The sequence below is a fragment of the Panthera uncia genome, assembly GCF_023721935.1.
Source record: "Panthera uncia isolate 11264 chromosome E2 unlocalized genomic scaffold, Puncia_PCG_1.0 HiC_scaffold_19, whole genome shotgun sequence".
In the NCBI taxonomy this organism is placed as follows: domain Eukaryota; kingdom Metazoa; phylum Chordata; class Mammalia; order Carnivora; family Felidae; genus Panthera; species Panthera uncia.
Window position 1 is genome coordinate 16,703,008 of NW_026057588.1, and position 27,571 is coordinate 16,730,578.

A 27,571-nucleotide genomic window follows, 5' to 3' on the forward strand; every position below is an offset into this window, starting at 1 on the left:
GTTGCTTTTGGCTTTTTATATTCTCAATACAATATTGTCAGCTATCTTCAAACACAGTTATGTAGGGAGTTAAGGTTTCAGTATATCAGTTTTGTAGAACTACCCCATGATCCAGTAATCGCACTACTGGGTATTTACCTCTAAAATACAAAAACACTAATTCAGAGCGATACGTGCGCCCCTATGTTTATTGCAGCATTGTTTATAATAGTTAAATTATGGAACCAACCCAAGTGCCCATCAATAGATAAATGGATGCAGAAGATGTGGTGTATATATATATATATATATATATATATATATACACACACATATATATGTATACACACATACATATATATATACATACATATATATATGTATACACACACATATATATATGGTATGTATAAAGATGTATATGCATATGCTAAGTGAAATAAGTCAGCCAGAGAAAGACAAATCCCATATGATTTCACTCATATGTGGAATTTAAGAAACAAAATGAATGAGCAAAGGACAAAAAAAGAGAGACAAACCAAGAAACAGACTCTTAGCTACAGAGAACAAAATGATGGTTACTAGAGGGGAAGTGGGTGGGGGATGGGTGGCGTAGGTGATGGGGATTAAGAGTGTGCTTACCATGATGAGCACTGAGTAATGTATAGAATTGTTGACTCACTGTTTTGTACACCTGAAACTACTATAACACTGTATGGTAACTATGCTGGAATTAAAACAAAAAAAAATAATTAAAAATATATCAATTTTGGGGGGATACAATTCAGTCCTTAGCAGTGTTCAAATTCACTAGTCATCAGAGGAATGTAAATTAAAGCAATAAGGAGCTATCACTTCTCACTCACCAAATTGGCAGAATTTCATAGGACTGATGATATCATGTGATGACAAGAAGACAAAGAATGTTTTTTTCAAACACTGGGATTAGGTGTGTGATTTGATGAAGCCTTTGCAGAAGTCATCATGGTATTAGCCATCAAAGTGTACAAAGCCCTTTATGCTTGAACCCTGCAATCCCACTTCTTGGACTCTGTTCTAGAGAAAAACCTGCTCATGTGAACAGAGAAGCATGCTCAGGGATGTTCTTTGCACTATGGTTTGTGGCAGCCAAAAGGTAGGAATAATCTAAATATCCATCAACAGGAAGTCCCGTTAGTAAATTTGGCATTCCCTGACATGGTCTACCAGGCAGTTATTTTAAAAAGGGAGAGCAGGTTAGGGTGGGAGTTATCTTTTTCTTTTTAAATTTTTTTAACGTTTATTTATTTTTGAGACAGAGAGAGACAGAGCATGAACAGGGGAGGGTCACAGAGAGAGGGAGACACAGGATCTGAAGCAGGCTCCAGGCTCTGAGCTGTCAGCACAGAGCTCGACGCGGGGCTCGAACCCACGGACCATGAGATCATGACCTGAGCCGAAGTCGGACGCTTAACCGACCGAGCCACCCAGGCGCCCCGGGAGTTATCTTTTGTAGGAAGTGACTGGAAGAGGGCACCAGAATTTTCTGGCCTATGCCTTGTTTAAGGAGCAGGTTACATAAGTGTGCATTTTGTGAAAGTGTGTGGAAGTTCATTGGTATGCACATATGATTTGTACACTCTTATGCACTTGAATAAAAATATTTTTAAAATTAGAAACCCAGTGTACTCTTGATTTAAATGAGACTCAGATTCTCAAACTCTTCATTTGAATAAGAAATATAGCTCTATCATGGGTTATTGGGGAATTATTATTTTTCTTTTTTTAATCCACATACCCATGGATTTCATGCTAGTAATGTCCTTCTGGCTTAACGAAGAAAATTCAGGGGCACTCAAGTGGCTCAGTTGGTTGGGTGTCTGACTCTTGATTTTGGCTCAGGTCATGATCCCAGGGTTATGAGATTGAGCCCTGCATCAGTCTCCATGCTAAGCATGGAGTCTGCTTAAGATTCTATCTCTCTCCTTCTGCCCCTCTCCCCTGCTTGTATGCATGCTCTCTCTCTCTCTCTCTAAAATAAAAAAACCAAAAAAACAAAAAACAGCAAAGAAAATTCAAAAGTACATGTTTCTTCCAGAAAATAAGGACATCAGTTTAAGTATTATTACAAGGGTGATACAATAAATGGGTCATCAGAATTGAAGACTGTAAGAGGTTAAGAATCACAATCATAGGACATGGTAATAATGTCACAGTGTGAGTGTCCTAAAGTTTGTTAAGTTTTCAGTGGTCAGAAATAAAATTTGCAAAACTAGTTCTTGGTATACAGCAGAATCTGCTCTCCTGCAGCTGTTTATTCTATGGATACTCTCCCTCTTACCCTGCTCAGGATATCCTTATCCTCCCAGGAGGAAGAAGGGCCTACAGGTTCATGCCAGGTGCTGGAATCCGTGAGCTACCATTGAGAGAGAAAAGGCAGGTCTGAGAACATGGGAATGTACCCTTTGGGCCAGAAGAAGACAGAGGGGGATAATTCAAAAGTGGAATACAGGGCATTAAGTGTTGAAGATCTTCAATACTAATTGAGTATTGAAGATCATCAAGACCTAGTGGTAAACAGAAAAACAGTGTAATGGCAATATGTGTGGACACAAATGCACATGGAAATGCATAGAAAGGTAACTAGAAAGAGTTACAACAAAATATTGACAGCAATTACCTTTGAGAGAGGAAAATGATACCACATCCAGCCATGAAGTGAGCTCTTCCATACTCTTTGTATTACTTGTGGGTGTATTTTTGTGAATGTTGTGTAAATTAAAAAATCCCAAGTAAATAAATGATCCAAGGTTTAATGATCCAAGGGAGAAAGAGAATTGAAAAATTACCTGGCCTACTGGACCATGGGGAAATTCTGTTGAAAGCAGTGATAGAATTCTTCTGGAGAGTTTGGGAATGATTAGTGAAGGGGCACATAGATAACTGAGGAAGTAGAACAAACAAAGTGAAGATGAGGAGGGGCAGGAGGGGCAGGATGTGGAAGAGAAGAAGGTAGAGGAAGAGGAGGCAGAAGAAGAAGAAAAGGAAGAAAAATCTGAAGGATTACAGGCAGATGGATTGGTTGGCTCCTGAGTTCAAATATGAGTTCAGCAAGAGTACGTAATCACCATGGTAGTCCAGTAATGGAGTCTACTTATACAGCATAATGAAATGGAAAGCCTGTAAATTGAGTTAAAAATTGTCATCTCATTCTGTGGGAGATAGTGGAGAGAGAGAAGAGTGAATAAAATTGTTAAGTCTGCATGTGTCATTATAGTAATTCAAATGATGATGTTTCAAGATGCAAGACTACAAATTTTGTTTGTTTTATATTTACATGAATGATAAATACCAGATAAATGCCTGAGAGTGGAATACAGGTTAGAGGGAGTCAGAGAGCTGGAGTGGAGAAGATTGGCTGGATTTCCAAGTCTTGTATAACAGTGTGACTTTTTTGAACCTGGCTGTTCATGCCGACATGGGCCATTCTGATTCCACATGGCTTTGCAGCTGAATGTGACAGGCCCAGCATTCTGGGCTTCTCTGGGGAGGGACAGGGATGGCTGACCTTCTAGGCCCACTAACATAGCAGACAACCAGGAATAATCCCCTCTCCAGACACACCCAAAACATGGAGCACTGTCCCATAAGCACATGTAATTCACATAGATACCCAGGATCTTGTAGGAAACAGACACAGCATCATGACCGTTAAGATTAAGGTTAACTATGGACTAAGACCTTTGTTGTTTCCTTCGTTCATTATTTCCTATAAACTGCCCAACAAAATGGGTCTGTCTGTTGGGCATGAATTTCAAGTAGCAATCCCAGATGTCTGAGAAATGTAACTCTATTTTCCAGCATCTTCACTAGTTAGGGTGAATTGAGTTATGAAATAGACCAGACACGTGATGGCAAAATATGTATTTTCTGCTCAACCAGGGGGGCAGTTGGGGAAACAGTGACTGTTCCTACAGTGGTTCAGAGACCAAGGCTGATGGGAGTTCTTCCTCTCTATAACTTGTGGCCTTCAAAGCACCATGGGTGTCACTTGGCCAGTCAGCTAGGGGAAGAAGAGTATGGAGGAGAGTGCCCATGGGAGATGTTTCAAAGCCAGGACTGTTTGTGGCACACATGACTTCTGATAGAAGTGATTCCATAGAGCCAAAGACAGTCTCATGGCCACACAGGGGAACCTAGGAAATGTGGCTGAGTTGTGCTCCTGGGAGGAAAAGATGACCCTTGGTAGAGTTAGCAGTCTTTTTCACAGCTACTTAACCTCCTTTCTATTGGTAATCCCCATTCTCCTTCATTGTGGAAATTTAATTCTACTAAGTCTAGTGTTTCTGGTCTGAATTTGGGGTTGTTCGTGAAGTTGGGGTACCAGTAGGAACCCCTCGATGTTTGTTATCCATTGTGTCAGCCTAGATCTCTGTTTTCCTTCATTCAAGATGGCTCCTGTGTTATCCCTGGCTCCCCTCTGCTAGTCATTCCCACCCTGGTACTTTGCATTTCTGTAGACCCCACCTCCTTCTCACCAAGTTGAGACATGGGCTACCCTACTTGGCTGTCTAAGGTCATTTCTTCCTAGACCTCCCTACCATGCAGCATATTTTCTTTGCGACCTTGGAGCCTCTATAGGACTTATTTGTGAAGAGGTAATACAAATAGTATCTGGGGTGTTTGACACCTCACCCCTTCCTGAGATGCAACTCTCCTTAGGGTTGTACTTGCATGTAATCTCTCTTTCTCTACTTCCTCTATTCCTTTCAGGATTGGGTGGGGGGGTGATCTTCATTAGCTCTTGCACCAAATCTATTGTTTATTTCTTGAAGTCTTTCCATTCTTCCCTTAACAATTTGACTTTTGGATCTCAAAAGTTGAAGGAGGGTTCTGTTTGCCTAGAAAAAGCAGGGATATGAAACACATAGCTCCAGCAAAACACAGACACTGACTCAGAAACAAATAAACACATGCACACACATGAGAAGCTGGAACATTCCCTTCATTTTTTATTGGTTTAAATAATTTTTTTTTTTTTTCTGAAAGAGCATCCAAGTATCATGGAGCTAAGCACATCTAGGGCATGAAAGTGAGGACCCTCAAGGTGGATGACGATGGCTCCAGCAGCGAAAAGGATGAAGTAGTATGATGTCCCTGGGCTAGTGGGTTGCTTGGATGTTGAGTTCCTTGGCCAATAGGTTTTCTGGCTAGAAGATGTCTTGGCTGTTGGTTTCTTGCATGGTGGCTGATTTGGTTGGTTAGGGCCTTGGTGGGTAAGTCCTATTTGAGGTGGACTCATGGACTACTTGGCCTGGCCTTCACATAAATAGGGTATAGGCATAAATGATGCCTAAACCAATGAGTATGGCAAATACATCCAGCCAGCCAGTTCGGCCTGAGTTGAGGTAAGCATCGTCCCATTCGCTGTTCTTGTTGGCCTGCAAAGTCTGTAGGGATGGGAGCTTTAGGTATGGGTTTCTGAGTCTAGCCTTATGATACCCTTGGGGAAGGGCTGGGGACCAATGGTCACTGAGGGAAAGCCCCTATCCAGGTCCCAGGGCAGAAACAGGTGTAAGGGGCAGGTAGAGGGCAGGATGGGCCATCACATAGGTGTTGTTTTACCTTGTAACTGAAGAATATAGCTATTAATCCCAGGGGAGGGAACAAAATTACGGCCAGGATGGTCAAACATAAGTAATTCGGGGCATAAAATGCCAGTTCTTCAGGTGTCTGTGTTTCCTCTGGCGGCTTCTCAGGGGCGCCTGCAGCCAGCGGGCCTCCTGCAGCCGGCGGGCCTCCTGCAGCAGGCGGGCCTTTTGCAGCAGCCGCGCCTTTTGCAGCAGGTGGGGCGTGTTTTGGGGGCATGATCTTTCCACCCAGACAAAGACAGATCCTGAGTGTCTTGAAAACAGAGAGTCAAGCCCACTATACCTCCCCTAGTTTAAAACCTAGACTCCAGCATCCCAAGACTCCAAACGTTAAAGGCCACTTCTTCACAATGGAGAAACCAGTGCCTCAAGTCCTGATTGGCTGTCTGCATAAGGGGGCGTGGTCCCACAATTCTCTGCTTCTCCTGGACTCGGAGCTTGGAGCTGGGTTCCATCCTCTATCAGGACATTGGCTCCACCCGTCCTGATAGGGATTTGTTGGAAACTGTAAGATGGGATCCTGGCTCCTCCTTGTTGCAGACCCCAGTCTGCTACAGGAGGGCAGTACCAGAGTTACCTCACTAGATGGAAGAGAGGAAGTAGACAAGCCTTGTAATAAAACTAGGAGATTACAAACAGAAGGGAAGGAAAAGGAATAATGTCAATAACAGATTATAAAATATTGAATTAGAAAAGAATTCTTTAGTCTATACTGACTGAAAGAGAAAGAAGGTGAAAAGGGGGAAGGTCTTAAAAGTAGAATGTCATTTAATAAGTGTGGATGAAATGATGGAAATGGGAAATCACCATTGTGGTAGGTAGAGTTCTAAGATGGCCCCAAGATTCCTGCTCCCTGGTGTACACACACTTTTTCCCAGTTGTTCATTCAAGTACTAATCTATGTGCTGCTGTGGAGGGATTTTGTATCTGTAGTTAAATTCCCCAATCAGTTAACTTTAAGAGAGGGAAAATGTCCTCCATGGGACACTAATCCAGTGACTTCTTAAAAGGGACAACATCTTACTGGCAAAAATGATTCAAGGCATGGGATGGAGTGCAGTCAAGGGAGATTCTCCATTGCTAGCTTGAAAGTGGAAGAGACTACATAGCAAGGAATGCAGGCAGCCCCTATCTGAAGTGGCTCCCAACTGATAGCTAGCAAGGAAATGGGACCTCAGTTCTATAATAGTAAGGATCTGAATCCTGTTATGACCATATTTGATTGGGAGATGATCCTAGCTCCAGATGAGAACACAGACTGGTCAACACCTTGATTTTAGCCTTGTGAGATCCTGAGCATTCTAGAGAATCTAGCCATTCTGATCTACAGAACTGTGACTTAGTAACTAAGTTTGTGGTTTGTCAATGACACAGCTGTGTTTAAGCACAGGCAGAGACCTAGAAGCACCACGAACAGCAGCAACACACACAACCCAGGGGCCAGGAAAGTCTTCATGAAATGTGTTAGGAAAAGCGATCTCATGTACACAGTCTTCCAATATCCCCTTGCCACATAAGAATGGGTCTTGGGCCTGAAACACTTTCTGACCAAGAGATAAAGAGCCCACACAGTGTATGCAAGGCTTATCACCTTGTGTGGGAATATTTTTCCTTGTTTCAGGCTCATTGTGTATTCCTTTGTTCTGCTTAAGTACCTGTGTTCTCAGGCAGAACCCCAGGTTTTAGTATTTCAGACTCCATGAAGGCGGGGATCAGGGTCCTTCCACTGTGGCACAAGAGGAGTTCATAAAGGCTAATTGCACCTGCTGCCCAGACACCCACTATTGGAGCTGATCTTGCTGTTTCTCTTCTTTATGTGAGTAAAAGTGCCCCATCCAGTACTTTACTGTGTTGTATTTTCCTTGGCAACTCTGATACCAAGATGCAGTGGGAAGAAGTGTTTGGGCTTCTATTTCTGGTGGTTGGCATTGTAATGATCTTTGCTACCCTCTCCTTGTATTGGTAACTAGTCTTCTGCTTGACAGAATGAATTATCTCGGAGCATTTTAAAGGGCAAGGTGGATATTCCAGATAAAAAAAAAATATGAGGTGAGGGGGGAAAGAATTCAATGTTGGGTGGGATGAAAAATGTATATTGGTTTCCAGGAGGTCCCTTGGATGGTGAGAACCTTGGGTTGGTGGTGGGTTTCTCTTACCTAGTGAATATTTTGTCTGAGGTGGCTTTGGTATGGTAACTTGTCTGGGTTCTGAATTCGTGAGCCCATGTATCCCTTGTCAGGTGAGTCCTTCAACTGCAGTGATCTTTAGCTGGTGGGTCCCTTGGCTGGAGAGTCACCTAACCAACAAGAGACTGAACATAGAAACTGCATTTATGTACATATAATGGCATAAATACTCAAGAAAAGCATTTGACATGAATTTGTCCTTGCTGTGTAACAGTTTACTTCCAAGGTGCTTTCTCAATCTATTGGGGCATGATGGTAGAAGGAATGTGTGGCTTTATAGAATGAATTGAGAGAACTATTGAGGATTTCCATGAAGATAGCAGAGCCAGGACATCTCCCACCTCCAGTGGTCAGTTCTGGGAAGAAATAGTTGCAGGAATGGAGAGTGGAGAAATAGATGCTCCTGGTATACTCAGGAGGTTAGGTCTTGGGCAGTGGTGACAGTGCCCAGTCTTCACAGTGTAGACAACAGCTGGGATTTCTAAAGAGAAGGTTATGATGACTAAAGACAGTGGGCAGATTTGATGAGTATCCCTCTTTACTGTGTATCTCTTGTTTCCTGTTGTTTTCTTCTTTCATTCTCTCTTTTACTTTTTTTTTTTTTTTTGTCCTTCCTGTGCATAGTAGCTTTCTTGGTTTGGGAAGTTGGGTTTCTGTTTCCAGAAAGTGAAGGATTTTGTCAGAGTCCTTAATAGGAAGGGACAAGCTACCTCCTTCTGAGTTGTAGTCAGCTACAAGTCTGAAGGTATCACTTGCCTTTCCATGATTGAGATAGTCAAACTCTAACTCTATCTTTACTTTAAACCCCTGACTGGTTCATCAAACAACATGCTGACTACTCACCTAAGTATGCCTAGAGAACCTGCTTTCTGATTGGCTTCATCTTCAGGGGCAAGTCTGGAAAGGTATTGGTCCCCAGGAAGCCTCCTCCAGTACCCTTGGTGCCAGCTTTCCAGAGTGCCCCATGGCTCTGGGGAGTGCAAGAGGAAGGGAGGCATCTGGGCCAGAATTGGGAAAGGGCCAGGAAAGGTCTCAGAAAGGAGGGCATGGACAAGCATGTCAAGATACGAGGTGTATCCTCTGGATTTAAGGGCAGAGAGGTGTTAATACCTTTGGTGAAGGCAATTTCAGAGGATCAATGGGCAAGAGGGAACAGGTGCCATATTGCAGGGACCCAAATGGTTTACAAGAAGAGGGGAGTATAGGGGAGCCTGGGTGGCTCAGTCAGTTAAGTGTTGGACTTCGGCTCAGGTCATGATCTCATGGTTTGTGAGTTTGAGCCCCGTGTCGGGCTCTGTGTTGACAGCTCAGAACCTGAAGCCTGCTTCAGATTCTGTATCTCCCTCTCTTTCCACCCTTCCCCAGCTCGCTCTCTCTCTCTCTCTTTCACTCTCTCTCAAAAATAAATAAACATTTAAAAAAAGAAGAGGGGAGTGTAGACAGAGTGTAGATATCACTTTCCAAAACTCTGGAGGTGAAGGAGAAAGGAAAGCCTGAGAAGAATGTGGGTTCCAGTTTCTGGGGCACAACAGGGCCAATGCCCAGTTTCAGAGAGCCATGGATTGATTGTGAGGTGTGGAAGTGGAAATGATATAGACATTTTTTTAAAGAAGCTTGTTGATGAAGGGCCAAGAAAGTCAGTACTGGGGTAGGAGCAGAGGAGTGAGGGTGATTTTTTTTTTTGTTAAGATGGGAGGGACTTGGGAATATTCCATTGGATGGAAATTCTGAAAAGATAGTAGCATGGCCCCATGTTCTGCCTCTCCTTTTGTCTCTGTAATTATGAATGAACCAACAATCAAACCCAGATTCATAGTTTGAAGGGGATTCAGGGGTTTAGGGGAGTGGGTTTTGGGGTTTTGTTGGTTTTGGTTTTGGTGGGAAGGATGAGATAGAAAATGTGCCAGTGAGAGAGGGGATGGAGATGTGGGAGAGATGGTTTAGTAAAGCTGAGGACATTTGTTTGTTCTCCCTATAGCCTTAATATCTAGAACAGGAACTGACATAAAGTAAGTGCCCAATAAATGTGAACTGAATCAATATGCCTGGGCCTTGGAACCAGGCTACCTAGGCTTGAATTCCTGGCATGCCACTAACTTGATGTGTTGCCGTGCGCAAGTCACTTAATCTCTTTGTGCATGTTTTCTTACCTTTAAAATAGGGTTAATAATGCAGCACCTGGATGGCTTTGTTGAGCCTCTGACTCGATTTTGGCTCAGGTCATGATCCCAGAGTTATGGGATTGAGCCCTGCATCAGGCTCTGTACTGGGCATGGAGCCTGCTTAAGATTCTCTCTCTCCTGGGGTGCCCGGGTGGCTCAGTCGGTTAAGCCTCTGACTCTTGACTTTGGCTCAGGTCATGATCTTGTGGTTCATGGGTTCAAGCCCTGCATCGGGTTCTGCACTGACAGTGCAGAGCCTGCTTCGGATTCTCTCTCTCCCTCTCTCTGCCCCTCCCTGGCTTGTGGGCACATGCGTGCATGGGCTCTCTCTCTCTCAAAAATAAAAAATAAATAAAAACAAAATAAAATAGGGATGATAATGGTTTCTCCCTCATTTAGTTGGATTAATCCTCATTTAGAGGATTAAGTAAGCTAATGTATGTAAAATGCTTAGAACTGTGCCTGGCACATAGTGAGTATTATATAACATGGTGATGATGATGGTCATGATGGTGGTGGTTTTGGTGAAGGAGGAGGAAAAGAGGAAGGAGGAGGAGGAGGAGAATAATGTGATTCAGAGCATATGGGAACCATCCCTCACCCTCTTCACATTGGGAAGGAGGGATGGAATGTGTCTGGATGCAGGTAAAACATGGACCCTATGCCTTAATCACAGATGGTTTCATTGCAAGGAAAAAACACCCCCCAAAACTAGCTTAAGAAGGGAAGCTTCTTATAGGGCTACAGGGCCCTCTCAGAGCCATCTAAAGAGAGGATATTCAGTATAGCAGGCATATCAATCAGAGTTCAGTCAGAAAAATAGACACCATAGGTATTCCCAACAAAGGGGATTTAAAACAGGGATTGGAATCCTGTAAGAGCAAAAGGTAAAGGCTAAGGTAACTCCACTCCTACTTCTAGACCTGGAATACAATAGGGAAGAGGTGGTGTTACAGGACTTAGAGAAGGGGGAGCTGCATGACTGATGCTCAGACCTCTGAAGATAAGGTACATCCTAATGAGTAGGTAGGACCACAAGTAGTGGATGCCCTGCAGTTCCGCAGATGTCCAGTGTGTGGCACTGCTGGCAGGTGAGGGCACACAGGGTGCCTGTTACTGACTGGCAGGGGAGCATGACCTAAGGACTGATGATGACTCTAAAATATCAGTTCTCAAATATTTTGGTCTCAGGACCCCTTTCACTCTTAAATTTTTTGAGAATTCACCTGAAGCTTTTGCTTATATGAGTTGTATCTATTGGTATTTTCTGTACTGGGATTAAACTGAAAAAATTATTAATTTGAAAAATAAAAATAAAAACCCTTTACATGCTGATACAAATAACACTGTTGTCATGAAAATAACTATATTTTTCAAAACATTTGTGAACAGAGTAGCATTGTTTTACATTTTTGCAAATCTCTTTCCTGTCTGGCTGAATAGAAGATACTGGATTCTCATATTCTTCTACATTTAGTCTGTTGCTGTGTATCACACATCATGTAGCTCTTTCAAAACTCTGTATACTCATGAGAAAATGAGAGTGAAAAAAGCAAATCGACATCTGTATAAGGAAAAACATAGTTTTTCCTTCTATTTGTCTCCTTTATTGTTTACAGACCACTACACTTCTGCTATTTCTGGTCACCAAATATGTAGGGATTTTTCCCACAGCAAGAAATTCTGTGGCACCAGCTGCATGTCCTGAAATTTAATTCTCACACTGCATACTCGGACATAGCATCAGATTTCACAGGTTAAGGGCTCAGTCCCTCAAGACTGCCGCTTCTCTTCAGATGCCAATTGCAATTAGTAGGTACCCAGGTTACCCACAACTTGGCTACAAATCGGAGGTTCTTATGACCTCCTCCCTCATGGGACCTCTACACATAAAACTATGCAACATTAGTGAAATATATTAAAAAGACCTAAATACAAGGAAGGATTAGACCATGTTCATGGATTGGAGACCATATTGTAAAGATATCCACTCTCCCAATTGATCTATAGAACATTTTTTTTTTTTTTTTTTGGTGGAGACTGTTAAGCTAATTCTAAAATGTATGTGGAAATCCAAAGGCTTAAGAAGAACCAAGACAATCTTGAGGAAGAAAAACAAAGTTGTCAAACTTATAGTAACAAATGGCCAGTCTTACTAGAATTTTATAATAATTAAGATGTTGTGGTGTTGGTGTAAGGCTAGACATGTCGGCTAATACAATACAGTCTAGACAGACCCACATATATGTGGTCAGTTGATTTATGGTAAAAGTGGCACCGGAGTTTAGTAGGTATAGGATGTTATTTTCAATAAATGATGCAGGGTGTATTGCGTAACTGTATGGGAATAATTTAATCTAGATCCAACTTCACACTATATGCAGAAACAAATTCCAGAATGATCACAGATCTGAATGTGGAATGTAAAAGAGTTTACCTTCTAGAAGATAACGTAGAAGACAATTTCAGGGTTTTAGACAAAGCACAGATGTCCTAAATAGGACACAAAACTAAACATGAGGAAAAGATTGATAAATGGACTACATTAAAATGAATAACTTCTATTCTTCCCAAAATGCCATTAAGAGAGTAAAAAAGCAAAGTCACAGCATAGGGAAATATACTTGTGCTATGGATATAAGTTGACTTATACCTAGAAAACATGTAGAATTTCTATACCTTAAAAGCAAAAAGAAGGGCACCTTGGTGGCTCAGTTGGTTAAACGTCTGACTTCGGCTCAGGTCATGCTCTCACTGTTGGTGAGTTTGAGTCTTGCATCGGGTTTGTTGCTGTCAGTGCAGAGCTTGCTTCGGATCCTCTGTCCCCCTCTCTCTCTGCCCTCACTCCACCCACTTGCACTCTATATCTCAAAAATAAATAAACATTAAAAAAAAAGACATTTGGGGTGCCTGGCTGGCTCAGTCAGTAGAGCTGGTGACTCTTGATCTCAGGGTCATGAGTTCAAGCCCCACATCGGGTGTAAAGCTTACTTAAAAAAAAAAAAGATATTCAACAATTAGACAAATAACCCAATTTTTTAAAGGAGCAAAGGATTTCAACCGACATTTCTCCAAAGAAGATGTAAAAGTGGCCAATAAGCACATGAAAAGATGTTCAGCATCACCAGTCATTGGGGGAAATGCAAATCAGACCCACAGTGATGTATCAGTTGACAGCCACTAGGATGGCTATAGTAACCCATTTTTTTCTTTAAAGAAAATAAGCAGCATAGGTAAGAATGTGGAGAAATTAGGACCCTTATTCATTGCTGGTGCGAATGTGAAGTGGTGCAGCTGCTTCGTTTAAAATGTGGACTTTATCATTCTTCAGGTATGGTGGGGCCAACAGATCAGGAGATGACTGCCATTGAAAAGATAGTCTGGTGGGGCGCCTGAGTGGCTCAGTCGGTTGAGTGACTGACTGTTGATTTTGGCTCAGGTCATGATCTCACGGCTATGAGATCAAGCCCCATGTCCGGATCTGGTCTGACAGCATGGAGCCTGCTTGGGATTCTCTCTCCTCTCTCTGCCCCTCCCCTGCTCTTTGCATGAGCTCTCTGTCTCTCTCTCTCTCTCCCTCTCTCTCAACAAATAAATAAGCATTAAAAAAAAAAAGATTTTTATTCATAGTTCCTAAGAGGAGAGGGCACACCATACCATGCAGGACAACACTGGGAAGTGCCAGGGTCATCCAGGAGTCAGAGGAAGTGAGGGGAAAATATGTGCAAGAGATTCTTTTTCTTTTAGAGAGGAGAGTGCATGAGCGGGGGAGAGGGGGAGAGGAGGAGGAGGAGGAGGAGGAGAGAGAGAGAGAGAGAGAGAGAATCTTAAGCAGGTTCCATGCCCAGTGCGGAGCCCGACACAGGGCTTGATCCCACGGGATTCCCCCTGGGATCATGACCTGAGCTGAAATCAAGAGTCAGACACTCAGCCTACTGAGCCACCATGGCGCCCCAAGGGCCTTTCTTGTGGTTTTGGCAAGAAAGGCATGGCAAAGCATGGCAAGCTGGCTAAAGATTGACTCATTTTAATAATTTCAGTGGGCTCTGAATATAAAGGCTGTTTCTAGTCATCTGGTACATGATACTGGGATGATGAGGTAGAGGGATAATGGTCTGGCGTGTAAGAGCCCTGTAAGAGCCCACAAAGGAGGTGGTTAGGGGTAGGCTCTGGTTTGGTTGGTTTGCATATCAAAGGCATGGTCCCAGGGGAGTCATTTGCTATCTCCAGGAATTAGCTAGCTCTGGGAGAAGTCTTTCCTGGGTCAGCAAGGCTCCAAGATGTCAAAACATCAAAATAAAAAGACATGCTTAGTACACTGCTGTACTAAAAACAGTTTGGTGGTTCCTTAAAAAGTTAAGCATATAAAAAAAAAAGTTAAGCATAAAGTTATCGTATGAAACAGCAATTCCAGTCCTAGGTATATACCCAAGAGAAATGAAAACAAACAGTCATATCAGTATTATTCATAATAGCCAAAAAGTAAAAACAACCCAAATATCTATGAACACATTAGAAGATAGACAAAGTGTGGTATTATCATACAATGGAATGTTACTCAGCCATAAAAAGGAATAGAGTACTTCTCTGTGCTATAATGTGAATGAACATTGAAAACAGTATACAAAGTGAAAGGAGTCAGACATATAAGGCCACAAATTGCATGATTCCGTTGACATGAAATGTCCAGAACAGACGAATCCATAGAGACAGAAAGTAAATTAGTGGTGGCCAGGGGATGGGAGTAGACATGGGAGTGACTAATAGATGTGAGTTTCCTTTTTGGGGTGATGAAAATGTTCTGGAATTAGTGACGATGGTTGTCTAACCTTGTGAATATGCTAGAATCCACTGAATTATCTACTTCAAAATGGTGAAGTCTATGGTATGTGAATTATATCAATACATGAATACATAAATAACCCAGAAAGAGACAACATAAATACAAAGTGGGCAAAAGGCTAGAACATCTGATATACAAAAGAGAATATAAGGGTGCCTGGCTGGCTCAGTCAATAGATAATGCAACTCTTGATCCCAGAGTTGTAAATTTGAGCCCCACATTGGATATGAAGATTACTTAAAAATAAAATCTTTAAAAAAAGAATAAATAGGTTATGATATAGTTATGTAAGGAAATACTGTACAGCAAAGAGGAGGAACAAATTTTTAAAGATATATCCTTTATGATTCCTTTTATATGAAATTCTGAAATAGCCAAATCTATGGTGATATAAATGTAAGTATATTTGTGCAGATAGTGATGGGACAAGAGCAGGACTTTTAAGATATTGGAAATTTCTATTTCTGTGAGTGGTGGTTTTAAGAGTGTGTTACTAGTGAAAGCCATACTAGCATAATAATAATAGTAATAGTAGCATAATAGTGAATAGCATAGTAGCATATAGTTGGGATCTGTGTACTTTTTACGTATGTATGTATGTATGTATGTTAGTTATACTTCAACAAAATGTACCTAGAAATCAAAAATTGTGAGTAGAGCTAAAGCCATATTTGGAGTTATACGTATAGCTGTGAATGCATACATTAGAAAAGAAAGCCTGAGGGGCACCTAACTGGCCCAGTCAGAAGAGCATGCAGGTCTTGGTCTCGGGGGTTGTGAGTTTGAGCCCACGCTGAATGCAGAGATTACTTACACAAACAAACAAACAAACAAACAAACAAACTTTAAAAAAGAAAAGAAAGGCTGAAAACCAAGAAGTAATTTTTGAAACATTCAAAAAGTTTAAAACAAGCTAATTAGCCCAAAAAATGGTAGAGAGGAAAAATCAAAGAATTGGAAGAAATGAAATCGAAAATACATGTGCAAAGAGAAGGGAAGACAGGGAGAATTTAAAGGAGGACAGAGAATGGGGAACCTGGGTGGCTCAGTTGGTTAAGCGTCTGACTTCTGCTCAGGTCATGATCTCACCGTTTGTGAGTTTAAACTCGGCATCCGTCTCTGTGCTGACAGCTTAGAGCCTGGAGCTTGCTTCTGATTCTGTGTCTCCCTCTCTCTCTGCCCCTCCCCCACTCACGCTGTATCTCTCTCTCCTTCAAAAATTAATAAACATTAAAAAAAATTTTTTTAAATAAAGGAGGACAGAGAAAATTCACTAGGGACAGAAACAGTATTGGAGAGGACAGGGAGAGGGTCATTGGGTGTCAGGGAGGATTGTGGGGAACAGGAAGGATAAATCAAGAAGAGAGGGAAGTCAGGCAACTTAAATTGCATTCTAGAGGACAGTGAGGAAATGGGGCAGTGGGGTGGTGTGGGGGCCGGGCTGTCCCACCTTGGGGTGGTGCCACCTTTCAGAGTTCCTCTGATCTGCAGAGTTGGTTTAGCCTGGTCCCCATTCATTTAGGTCTCTGCTGTCCATTCTTCTGGCCACTGTGATGAGATCCTTTCCCTCACCCTGATCAACCTCAATCTGTTGCCCTCCTAGCCCTGTAGGTCATGCCACAGAACCCTGGTGATGAGATGTCCCTGGATCTCCACTTTGACAACTACTTGATTCTGTTCAGGGTGTCCCTTTTTCTGCTGCCTGCCCTTTGGGATCACAGACAGCATTTTTACCTGCAAAGTGGGTGTGGTCCCAATTCCTCCCACCCTTCTTGGTGTCTCCCTTGCCTTCTCAATGGAGATCAGCACCCCTGCTTATTTCCCCTCTCCCACAGGCAGCCTTAAACCATCTCTTCTCTCCTCCTTTGGAACTTTATCCTTTTCTATCCAACTTCTTTCCACTTCCTCTCTTTCACAGAGGAACCCTACCTTGCCTCTCTCCACATCCTTCTTTTCTCTTTACAGTGCCCCCCCTCCATCTCCACCTCTCTTTCTGGATTAGCCCCTCTTGCTTCATTCCGGGGACTCTGCCCTGCACTGGTTTCCCTTCTCCCCATCTTCACACTGATTCCCGAGGGCACCCCCACCCATCTTTCTTTACCTCCATAGACCAAGAAAGCATTAGACATGGAAGGAGCAGAAAGTGGAGAAATATTCCAGCTGGCCTTTGCCATGGGCCTCACAGCCATCATCCTAAGCCTGTGGCTCTACACTGCAATAATTTCAGTCCATTTAGCTTGTTGACAGAAGTACCCACAAACCAGGAAACTTTCCTCAGAACTCCAGAGACTAGACGTCCCTCTTCATCTCTAAGATCATCTTTGTTTTTTTTGTTTTTTTTTTTAATTTTTTTTTTCAACGTTTTTTTTTTTATTTATTTTTGGGACAGAGAGAGACAGAGCATGAACGGGGGAGGGGCAGAGAGAGAGGGAGACACAGAATCGGAAACAGGCTCCAGGCTCCGAGCCATCAGCCCAGAGCCTGACGCGGGGCTCGAACTCACGGACCGCGAGATCGTGACCTGGCTGAAGTCGGACGCTTAACCGACTGCGCCACCCAGGCGCCCCTCTAAGATCATCTTTGAACTGGGGTGTGCCTCTGACCCAGTTCCCACCTTCAGATTTTTTTATGTCAGTAAATCTTGTAGGAAGATCTACCAATGGAAGATGTTTGTGTGAGTTTTCAGCCCTTACTTATTAATCCAGTCAGCAGACACTGATTGCTGACCATGCCCAGGTATAATAAAAATATTAGAGTTTCTTTGATGGGAAAGGTTATGGGAGAAGCTGAAGGATCCACCATCAAGAAATATTTTTGTGTAACTTGAGGTGCAAACAGAGTTACTTTCTGTGTGAAACACAGTTAATGAGGGGGGCTATGTCAATTATCTTAGGCTAATTTATGCTCCTAGAACAAATGACTCCTAAGTCTCAGTGGCTCAGTCTGTTTTCAGCTCAGCTCCAGGTCATCTTCATTACAGGATCCAGACTGAAGAAGAAGATGATATTTTTGATCCTGCAGATCTCAAGGTAGAGAAAAAAGAATAGCTGAATCATACAATGGCTTATGAAATGTCTGCTTAGAAATGGCCCCCATCTGTTCATTGGATTTTAGTACATTCGCAATGTTGTGCAACCATCACCACTGTCCAATTCCCGAAAAATCTCACCACCCCAAATAGAAACCTGGGGCATTTAAGTAGTCATTCCTCATTCTCCTCTTCCCCCATCCCCTGGAAACCTCTAATCTGATTTCTGTCCATGTGGATTTTTCCTATTATAGACATTTCATATACATGTACCCCTCACTTTTCAAAAGCTTGTACTACTCCACGTTGCTTTCACGAAAGATCTACATTAGTACCTGTTTTCACTAGCCATAAGGAATCCTAAGAGGACTTTCACTTTTACAAAAAAAAGGCAAAAAGTGGAAATAGCATTCAGCATCGTTTGGCAGGGAGCCATTAATAGAGGCAGTGGGCACTCCCAGCAGCAAGAGAGGCAACCACCATGCTCCTTCCCTGGGAACTACACTCAGCGTCTTAACATCAAGACTCCAGAGCTTTGAACTATGTCTGTGAGCATCTGTGCTTTTATCTCGACTTATTTTGTGCATCCATTAGCAAGATGCATCCTAAGGTATCAGAAAAGCCTAAGAGAGGTTATTTGTTTGGATATAGGAATGCTCAAAAATTTTCTCATATAAATTAATGATAATTACTTCTTTGCTTTATTTGCCATTTCACTTTATGACACTTTTCATGGGAACACTCTGCTTTTTGAGTGACACGGGAAAACTGTAAATGAAATCATACTTTTTTGTTTGGTTTGTCTCACTTAGTATAATATCATCCATGCTGTATCATGAATCAGTACTTTAGTCCCTTTGATGGCTGAATAATATTCCATTGTATGGATATATGCCATTTTTTTTATTGATTCATCTGTTGATGGACATTAGTACTGTGTCTACTTTTTGCCTATTATGAAAAGTGCTGCTACCATATATATGTATATATATCAAATATGTATATATGTATGGACATATATAACTTATACAAGTTTTTGTTTGAACACCTGCTTTCAGTTCTCTTGGGTTTTATAGGATCCTAGGAGTAGGATTGGTAGGTCATATGCTAACTCTATGTTTAGTTTCTTGCGTGGGTCATATGCTAATTATATGTTTAGCTTCTTGAGAAAGTGCCAGGCTTTTTCACAGTAGCTGTATTATTTCAGCAGTGTATAATAGTTCCAGTTTTTCCACATCCTTTACCAACACTTGTTCTCTTCCTTTTTAAGAATTATAGACTTTATTTACACCCATTAAATATTGTGGCTTGGCTTTGCATTTCCCTAATAGCTAATAGGCATCTTTTCATGTGTTTATTGGCCACTTGTAGATCTTCTTTGAAGAAATGAATGACTTGACTGTCTATTCAAGTCCTTTGCCCATATTTTAGCTGGGTTTTGTCTTTTTGTTGTTGAGTTGTAAGATCTGTTTACATATTCTGAATACTAGTCCTTTATCAGATATATTATTTGCAAATATTTTTCCCATTCTGGGTGTTATTTTTTCAGTTTCTTGATAGTGTTCTTTGATGCACAGAATTTTTTAATTTTGTTGAAGTCCAATTTATCTATTTTTTTCCCCCTGTGCTTGTGTCATATCTAAGAACCCATTGCCAAATCTAAAGTCATGCAGGATTTACCTCTGTGCATTCTTCTAAGAGTTTTATAATTTTATCTCTCACATTTGGATTTTTTATCCATGTTGAGTTAATTTTTGTATAGGGTGTGAGGCAAGTATCTGAATTCATTCCTTTACATGTGGCTATTCAGTTTTCTTAGCACCATTTATTGAAAAGACTCTTCTTTTCTCACTGAATGGACTGGGTATTCCAAAACTGACCATAGATGTGTGGGTTTCTTTCTTTTTTTTTCTTTAATTTTTTTTAAGGTTTATTTATTTTTGAGAGAGAGAGAGTGCAAGCAGGGAGGGGCAGAGAGAGAAGGAGACACAGAATCCAAAGCAGGTTCCAGGCTCTGAGCTGTCAGCACAGAGCCCAATGTGGGGCTTGAACCCACGAACTGCGAGGTCATGACCTGAGCCGAAATCAGACGCTTAACCCACTGAGCCACCCAGGTACCCCTGTATGGGTTTATTTCTATCTCAGTTCTCCTGCAGTTATCTGTATGTCAGTGCCATACTCTATCCTTATGCCAGTGCTGAACTCTTTGTGATTACTGTAGCTTTAATCAAAGTTTTGAAATCAGGAAATGAGTCCTCCAACTTTGTTGTTCTTTTTCAAGATTGTTTTGTTTTTTGTGGTCCCTTGCAGTTCTATGTGATTTTTTAAATCAGTTTGTCCATATCCACAAAGAAGACCTTTGAAATTTTGATAGAGATTGCATTGAATCTGTAGAACAATTTGGAGAATATTACCATCTGAAAAATATTAAGCCTTCCAATTGATGAACACAAGATGTCTCAATTTATTTAAGTCTTCTTTAATTTCTTTAAGAGATGTTTTATAGTTTTTAGTACAGTTTTTAGGTACAAGTCCTGTACCTCCTTTGATTAAATTTATTTCTAAGTGTTCTATTCTTTCTGATGCTTTTGTAAATGGGATTGTTTTCTTAATTTCATTTTCACGTTGTTCATTGATAGCGTAATAAAATACAATTGATATTTATGTGTTGATCTTTGTATCCTGCAACTTTGCTGAAATCATTTATTAGTTATAATAGTTTTTTTCTGTGGATTCTTGAGAATTTTCTATGCATAGAATCATGTCATCTATGAATAGAGATTGTTTAGATTTCTCCTTCCCAATTTGGATGATTTTGTTTCTTTTCCTTGTCAAATTGCTCTGGCTAGAATTTTCAGTACAGTGTTAAATAGAAGTGGTGGGAGCAGATATCCTTGTCTTATTCCTGATCTTAGGGGGAAGGCATCATATCATTAAGTATGATGTTAGCTGTGGGGTTTTCCTAGATACCCTTTATCAGGTTGAGCTAGTTTCCTTCTATTTCTAGCATTCTGAGTAGATTTTTTTTTAAATCATGAAGCAGTATTCAATTTTGTCAAATACCTTTTCTGTATCAGTTGAGATAATCCTATTTTCTCCCTGTCATTCTATTAATATGGCATATTACATTGATTTAGCTTTATATGTTAAACCGCCTTGCATTCCTGGGATGAATCTCACTTGCTCATGGTGTATAATTCCTTTAACATGCTGCTGGGTTTAGTTGGCTAGTATTTTGTTGAGGATTTTTGCATTTATGTTCATAAGGGATATTGGTCTTTTTTCTTTTCTTGTGATGTCTTTGTATGGTTTTGATATCAGGGTAACATTGACCTCATACAGTAAGTTAGGAAGGAGTTTCTCCTCTTCTATTTTTTGGAAGAGTTTGAAAAAGATTCGTTTTAATTCTTTAAGCATTTGATAGAATTCACTAGTGAAGCTTTCTGGGCCTGGGATTTTCTCTGTTGGAAGTTTTTGTTGTTGTTTGGTTTGGTTTGGTTTTAAACTGATTTAATCTCTTTACTTGTTACTGGTTAATTCAGAATGTCTGTTTCTTCATGAGTCAGTTTTGGTATTTTTTGACTTTCCAGGAATTTGTGCATTTCATTTAGGGATTTGTTGGCGTATAATTGTTCATAAGTATTTTCCTATAATCCTTTTTAGTTCTGTAAGGTTGGTGGTGAATCCTCACTTTTTTTTAAAGATTTTATTTTTAAGTAATCTCTATACCCAACATGGGGCTCAAACTTACAACCCCAAGATCAAGAGTCACATGCTTCACTTACTGAGCCAGCCAGGTGCCCCAATGTCCTCAGTTTTGAAAGTGTTTCTGACTTTAGTAATTTGAGTCTTCTCTCTTTTTTTCTTGGTCTGTCTAGCTAAAGGTTTGCCAATTTTATTGATCTTTTCAAAGAACTAATTTTGGTTTCATTGATTTTCTCTATTATTTATCTATTCTCTATTTCATTTGTCACCACTCCAATTTTTAGTATTTCTTTCCTTCTGCTTGCTTTGGATTTCATTTTTTTCATCTTTTTATAGTAACTTAAGACAGAAGGTTAGGTTGTTGATTTGATATCTTTCTTCATTTTTAATGTAGGAATTTAAGCTATAAATTTCTCTGTGAGCACTGCTTTTACCACATGCCCTAAATTTTGGTATGTTGTGTTTTTGTTTTCATTCATCTCAGAGCATTTTCTATTTCCCTTTGATTTCTTCTTTGACTTATTGGTTGTTTAAGAGTGTGTTAATTTACACATATTTGAATTTTTCAGATTTTCTTCTCTTACTGATTTCTAATTTCATTCCATTTTGTTTGGAGAACATACTTTGTATTATTTCAGTGTTTTATGTATATTTAGACGTGTTGGGGTCTAACATTTGATCTATGCTTGAGAATGTTCCATGTGCACTTGTGAAGACTGTGTATTCTTCTCTTGTTGCGTGGAATGTTCTAAAGATGTCTGTTAGGTCTAGGTAATATAAAATATTATTCAGGTTTTCTGTTTCTGTTATTGAAATTGAGTTGTTAAACTATCCCACCGTTATTATTGGGCTGTCAGTTTTCCTTCACTTCTGTTTTTGCCTCAAAATTTTGAGGCTCTGTGGTTAGGTGAATCTATGTTTTTGACTGGTATATCTTCTTGATGGATTTTCCCTTTTATCATTGTAATTATATAATGTTCTCTTTATCTCTTGTAATAATTTTTGTCTTAAGGTCTATTTTTCTGATGTTAGGATAGTGACTCCAGCTCTCTTTTGGTTACTGTCTGCATGGAAAATATTTTCCCATCCTTTAACTTTTTTTTTTTAATTTTTTTTAACGTTTATTTATTTTTGAGACAGAGAGAGACAGAGCATGAACGGGGGAGGGACAGAGAGAGAGGGAGACACAGAACCAGAAGCACGCTCCAGGCTCTGAGCCATCAGCCCAGAGCCCGACGCGGGGCTCGAACTCACGGACCCCGAGATCGTGACCTGAGCTGAAGCCGGACGCTCAACCGACTGAGCCACCCAGGCGCCCCCCATCCTTTCACTTTCAACCTGTTTATGTCTTTGGCTCTAAAGTGTAGGCAATATATAGTTGGAGCATGTTCCTGAACCTATTCTGCCAATTATCTTTTAATTGAAGAATTTGATTTATTTACATTTAGTGTAATTGTTGATAATGAAAGACTTTTAACATTTTGCTATTTGATTTTTTTATACATCTTATATGATTTTTGTTCTTCATTTCTTCTCCTACTGTTTTCTTTGTGTTATTTAGATATTTCTAGGGTACCATTTTAATCTCCTTCTTATTTCTCTTACAAAATATAGTTATTTTCTTGGTAGTTTTCCTGGGGATTACAACTAATTTATAACAATATAATTGAATTAATAACAATTTAGTTTCAATATTGTACAAAATCTCTTTGCTTCAATGTAGCTGCATTTCCCTTCACTGGTATTGTTATTTTCACAAGTTATATCTTTTACATTTTGTACTCATCATCACAGATTTATAGATTCTTCTGTTTGGTAATTATCTTTACATCATATAGAAAAAGAAGGAGGAACCAGAAATACATTAATGCTGAATTTTATATTTATGTATACAGTTACTTTTACAAGTATTCTTTATTTCTTTCTGTGGATTCAAGTTATTGCCCAGTGTCCTTTCATTTCAGCCTGAAGGACTTCTTTTAGCATTTCTTGTAAGACAGGTTTACTAGCAACAAACTCTCTGTTTTTGTTTATTTAAAAGTGTCTTGGGCACCTGGATGGCTCAGTTGGTTAAGCGTCTGACTCTTGGTTTTGGCTCGAGTCATGATCTCATGGTTCATAGGTTTAAGCCCTGCATTGGGCCAGAGCTGAACAGTGCAGAGTCTGCTTGGGAGTCTCTTTCTCCCTCTCTTCCTCTCTCTCTGACCATCCTCTGCTCTCTCTCTCTCAAAATCAATCAATCAATCAATCAATCAATAAACTAACTTTAAAAAAAAGGTGTCTTAATCTCTCCATTTTTGTGGAATATATAGTTTTATATATATTTATGTAAAATATATTTCACCGTATAGAGAATTCTTGGTTGAATTTTTTTTCTTTCAGCACTTTGAATATATCATCCAGTGTTTCTAAGCATCCATGATTTCTGATAGGAAATCAGCTGTAATCTTATTGAGGATCCCTTGTATGTGATGAATCACATCTTTTGGTACTTTCAGGATTCTTTGTTTTTTTGATTGTTTGATTATGGTATTTTGTTTTGTTTTAAATGTTTATTTATTTATTTTGAGAGAGACAGTGCACACATGAGTGGAGTAGGGGCAGAGAGAGAATCCCAAATAGGCTCTGTGCTGGTGGCCCCTAACACAGGGCCTGATCCCACAAACCATGAGATCATGACCTGAGCCAAAGTCAAGTGTTGGTGGCTTAACCAACTGAACCACCTAGGACCCCTATTATGGTTTTTACCAAGGTGGATCTCTCTCTGTTTTTTTAAGTTTTTATTTAAATTCCAGTTAGTTAACATACAGAATAATATTAGTTTCAGGTATACAATATAGTGATTCAACACTTTCATACAACATTTCCATATAACACCATACAACATGAACATTATATGTTCATCATAACAAGTGCACTCCTCATCACCTGTTTAACCCATCCCTCCCCTCCACTCCCCTTCTGATAACCATCAGTTTGTTCTCTATAGTTTAAAGGGTGGATCTCTCTGAGTTTATTCTATGTGAAGTTTATTTAGCTTCTTGGATGTGTAGATTTGCATATTTAATACATTAGGGAAGTTTTTTGGCCATTATTTCTTCAAATATTCTTCACTCACTTTTGGCGAATGCCCTCAACACTCAGGCAGGTAGTTTACAACTCTGCCTTCACTATCACTTACTGCTTGTACAGGCCTAAAGTTCAGCCAGAGGCGAGAGCTGAGGGTCTTCTCAGGTCTTCTCCAAGCATGCACCCACCCCTGGACAAACACATGGACTTCTAGACTCCCAGGAATGTGTGGGAACTTTTCTACACTGTTTCCCAAGCATCTCATTCCCCAGCTCTTATTCCACAGCTCTTTGGTTTGTCTGTGATTTGTTATCCAACTGTTAACCCTCTCACCTAGGTGGCAACAGCTAATTCACTTGCCTTTGAGACTTCCTCCACCTCTAGTAGCTGCCTCATCCCTGGGTTTGTTCTCAATAAGAGGAAATAAAGGCGAGCCTTTTGAGCTGATCTTTCAGGGGGCCACCAGACAGATCAAAGCAACAACCATGATTCTTTAAGAATTAATTTTGTATCTAGTACCTAAGTATAGGTTCTGAGAATTTGTACTGGGAATGTAAGCTGTTGTCTTCAAGGCTACAACTGGGCTGGGGAGTGGGAAATGGTGCCAAGATAAGTTAAAACACCATAAAGCTCTCTTACTGACACTGCTGGGTTTTTTCCTTGATTAAGCATTCCCTGGTTGCTGTAAGCCCCTGATTCTGATAAAGCTGATTTTGACAGTTTTTGTTAGTTTAATCACTGCTTTTGTGAAGGGATGGGATTTTGAAGTTCCCTACTCTGTCATTTTCATGGACATCACTCTAAGTAAATAACCTTTTAAGAGTGGCTTATTTCCCTCAGCCTAATGACTACGATTTATCCAAGTTGTTGAATGTATCACCAGTTTGTTCCATTTAATTTCTGAGTAATATTCCAATGTATTGGTCTATGCGATTTGTTCATCCACACCTTCATTGAGAGACATTTGAACTGTTCCGATTTTTGGAGATTGTGAATAGAGTGTTTATAAATATTCTCATAAAATTTTGTGTGAACGTGTTTTCATTTATCTAGGGTAATTACCCATAAGTAGGGTTGCTGGGTCATAGGATAAATGTGTGTTTAATTTTATAAGAAACTTTCAGTCTGTTTTTACAGAACACTGTACCATTTTTCATTCCCACCAGCAATGAATGAGGGTTCCAGTTCTCCATGTCCTCGTGAATACTTGATATTTCCAGCCTTTTTTTACTTGAATCATCCTAACAAGTATGCAGTGGCATGTCATCAAAGTTTAATATGTATTTCCAGAATAGCTAATGATTTTGAATATTTTTTCTGTGCTTATTTGATGTTCTTATAGCCTCTTTAATAAAGGATCTGTTCAAATCTTTTGTCCATTAAAAAAAATTTTTAATGTTTATTTATTTTGAGAGAGAGAGAGAGAGAGATGGCAAGCAGGGGAGGGACAGAGAAAGAGGGAGAGAGAGAGAGCGAGAGAGTGAGAGAGAGCGAATTCCAAGCAGGCTCTGCACTGTTAGTGCAGAGCCTGACTCAGGGCTTGAACTCACAAACTGTGAGATCATGACCTGAGCCGAAATCAAGAGTCAGATGCTTAACTGGATGAGCCGCCCAGGCGCCTCTTTTGCCCATTTAAAAAAATTTTTTTTAAGTTTATTTATTTTTGAGACAGAGAGAGACAGAGCATGAACGGGGGAGGGTCAGAGAGAGAGGGAGGCACAGAATCTGAAACAGGCTCCAGGCTCTGAGCCATCAGCCCAGAGCCTGACGCGGGGCTCGAACTCACCGACTGCGAGATCGTGACCTGAGCCGAAGTCGGACGCTTAACCGACTGAGCCACCCAGGCGCCCCACTTTTGCCCATTTTTAAATTGGATTGTTTCCTTCCTGTGATTCTGATAAAAGTATTTTTTTCAGAAATGTGATTTTTAAACATTTTCCCCAGTCTGTTACTTCTCTTTTCAATTTTTTTTCTCTTGCAGAGCAAATATGTTTAATTTTGACAACAGCCAGTTTCAAATTTTTCCTTTTATGACTGTGTTTTTGGTGTCACATCTAAGAATTCTGTATTATCTAACTCTGGTCATGAGGATTTTCTTCTATGTTTTCAGAAGTCTGATTATGGTGTGTGTGTGTGTGTGTGTGTGTGTGTGTGTGTGTGTGTTTCTTTAGATTTATCCTGTTTGGGATTCATTGAGCTTTTTAAAATCTATGTCTTTCACCAAACTTGGGAAGTTTACAGCCATTATTGTTTCATGGTTTTTTTCTACAGCACTCTTTCTTCTTTCCTTCTGAAACTGTGATGACATGGCTTTTTGATATTGTCCTACAGGTCTCTGAGATTCCGTTAATTTTTCTTAATTTTCTTCTCTATTATTTAAATTGGATAATTTCTATTTAACTGCCTTCATGTTTACTGATTCTTTCCTCTGTCATCTCTATGGGCTATTGAGTTCATCTAATGATTTTTAAAAATTTTTTCAGTTCGTTACATTTTTCAGTTCTAAAATTTGTTTATTTTTAATTTTTTTAATGTTTATTTATTTTTGAGAGAGAGAAACAGAGCATGAGTGGGGGAGAGGCAGAGAGAGAGGGAGACACAGAATCTGAAGCAGGTTCCAGGCTTTGAGCTGTCAGCACAGAGCCTGACGTGGGGCTTGAACTCACGAACTGCGAGATCATGACCTGAGCCAAAGTTGGATGCTTAATCGACTGCACCACCCAGGTGCCCCAATCAATAAAGTATTTTAAAATTAAAGTTATGTACATCATTTTTTTCAGATACAATGGTATTGCACATTTAATAGACTATAGGATAGTATAAACATAACTTTCATATGCACTGGAAAACCAAAAAATTCATTTGACTTGCTTTATTGTGATATTGACTATTGTTGTGGTCTGGAACCCAACCTGCAATATCTCTGAGGTATGGCTGTAATTTATGAGACTATCTCTTAGTTTGCAAAC

At 40.2% G+C, this 27,571-nt stretch overlaps 2 protein-coding genes across 4 annotated transcripts in view; one reads left to right on the forward strand and one right to left on the reverse strand.

Moving 5' to 3' along the window:
- The window catches only part of ATP4A (ATPase H+/K+ transporting subunit alpha), a 94,644-nt gene that overhangs the window by 34,117 nt on the left and 32,956 nt on the right, over positions 1 to 27,571 (forward strand). The window lies entirely within an intron of this gene.
- Positions 4,946 to 5,956, reverse strand: PMIS2 (PMIS2 transmembrane protein). Its single transcript, XM_049621973.1, has 2 exons — positions 5,584 to 5,956; positions 4,946 to 5,408 (listed from the first exon to the last, which is right to left on the reverse strand). Exons 1-2 carry the CDS (start codon positions 5,824 to 5,826, stop codon positions 5,280 to 5,282), a joined length of 372 nt encoding a protein of 123 aa, XP_049477930.1. The 5' UTR covers positions 5,827 to 5,956; the 3' UTR covers positions 4,946 to 5,279.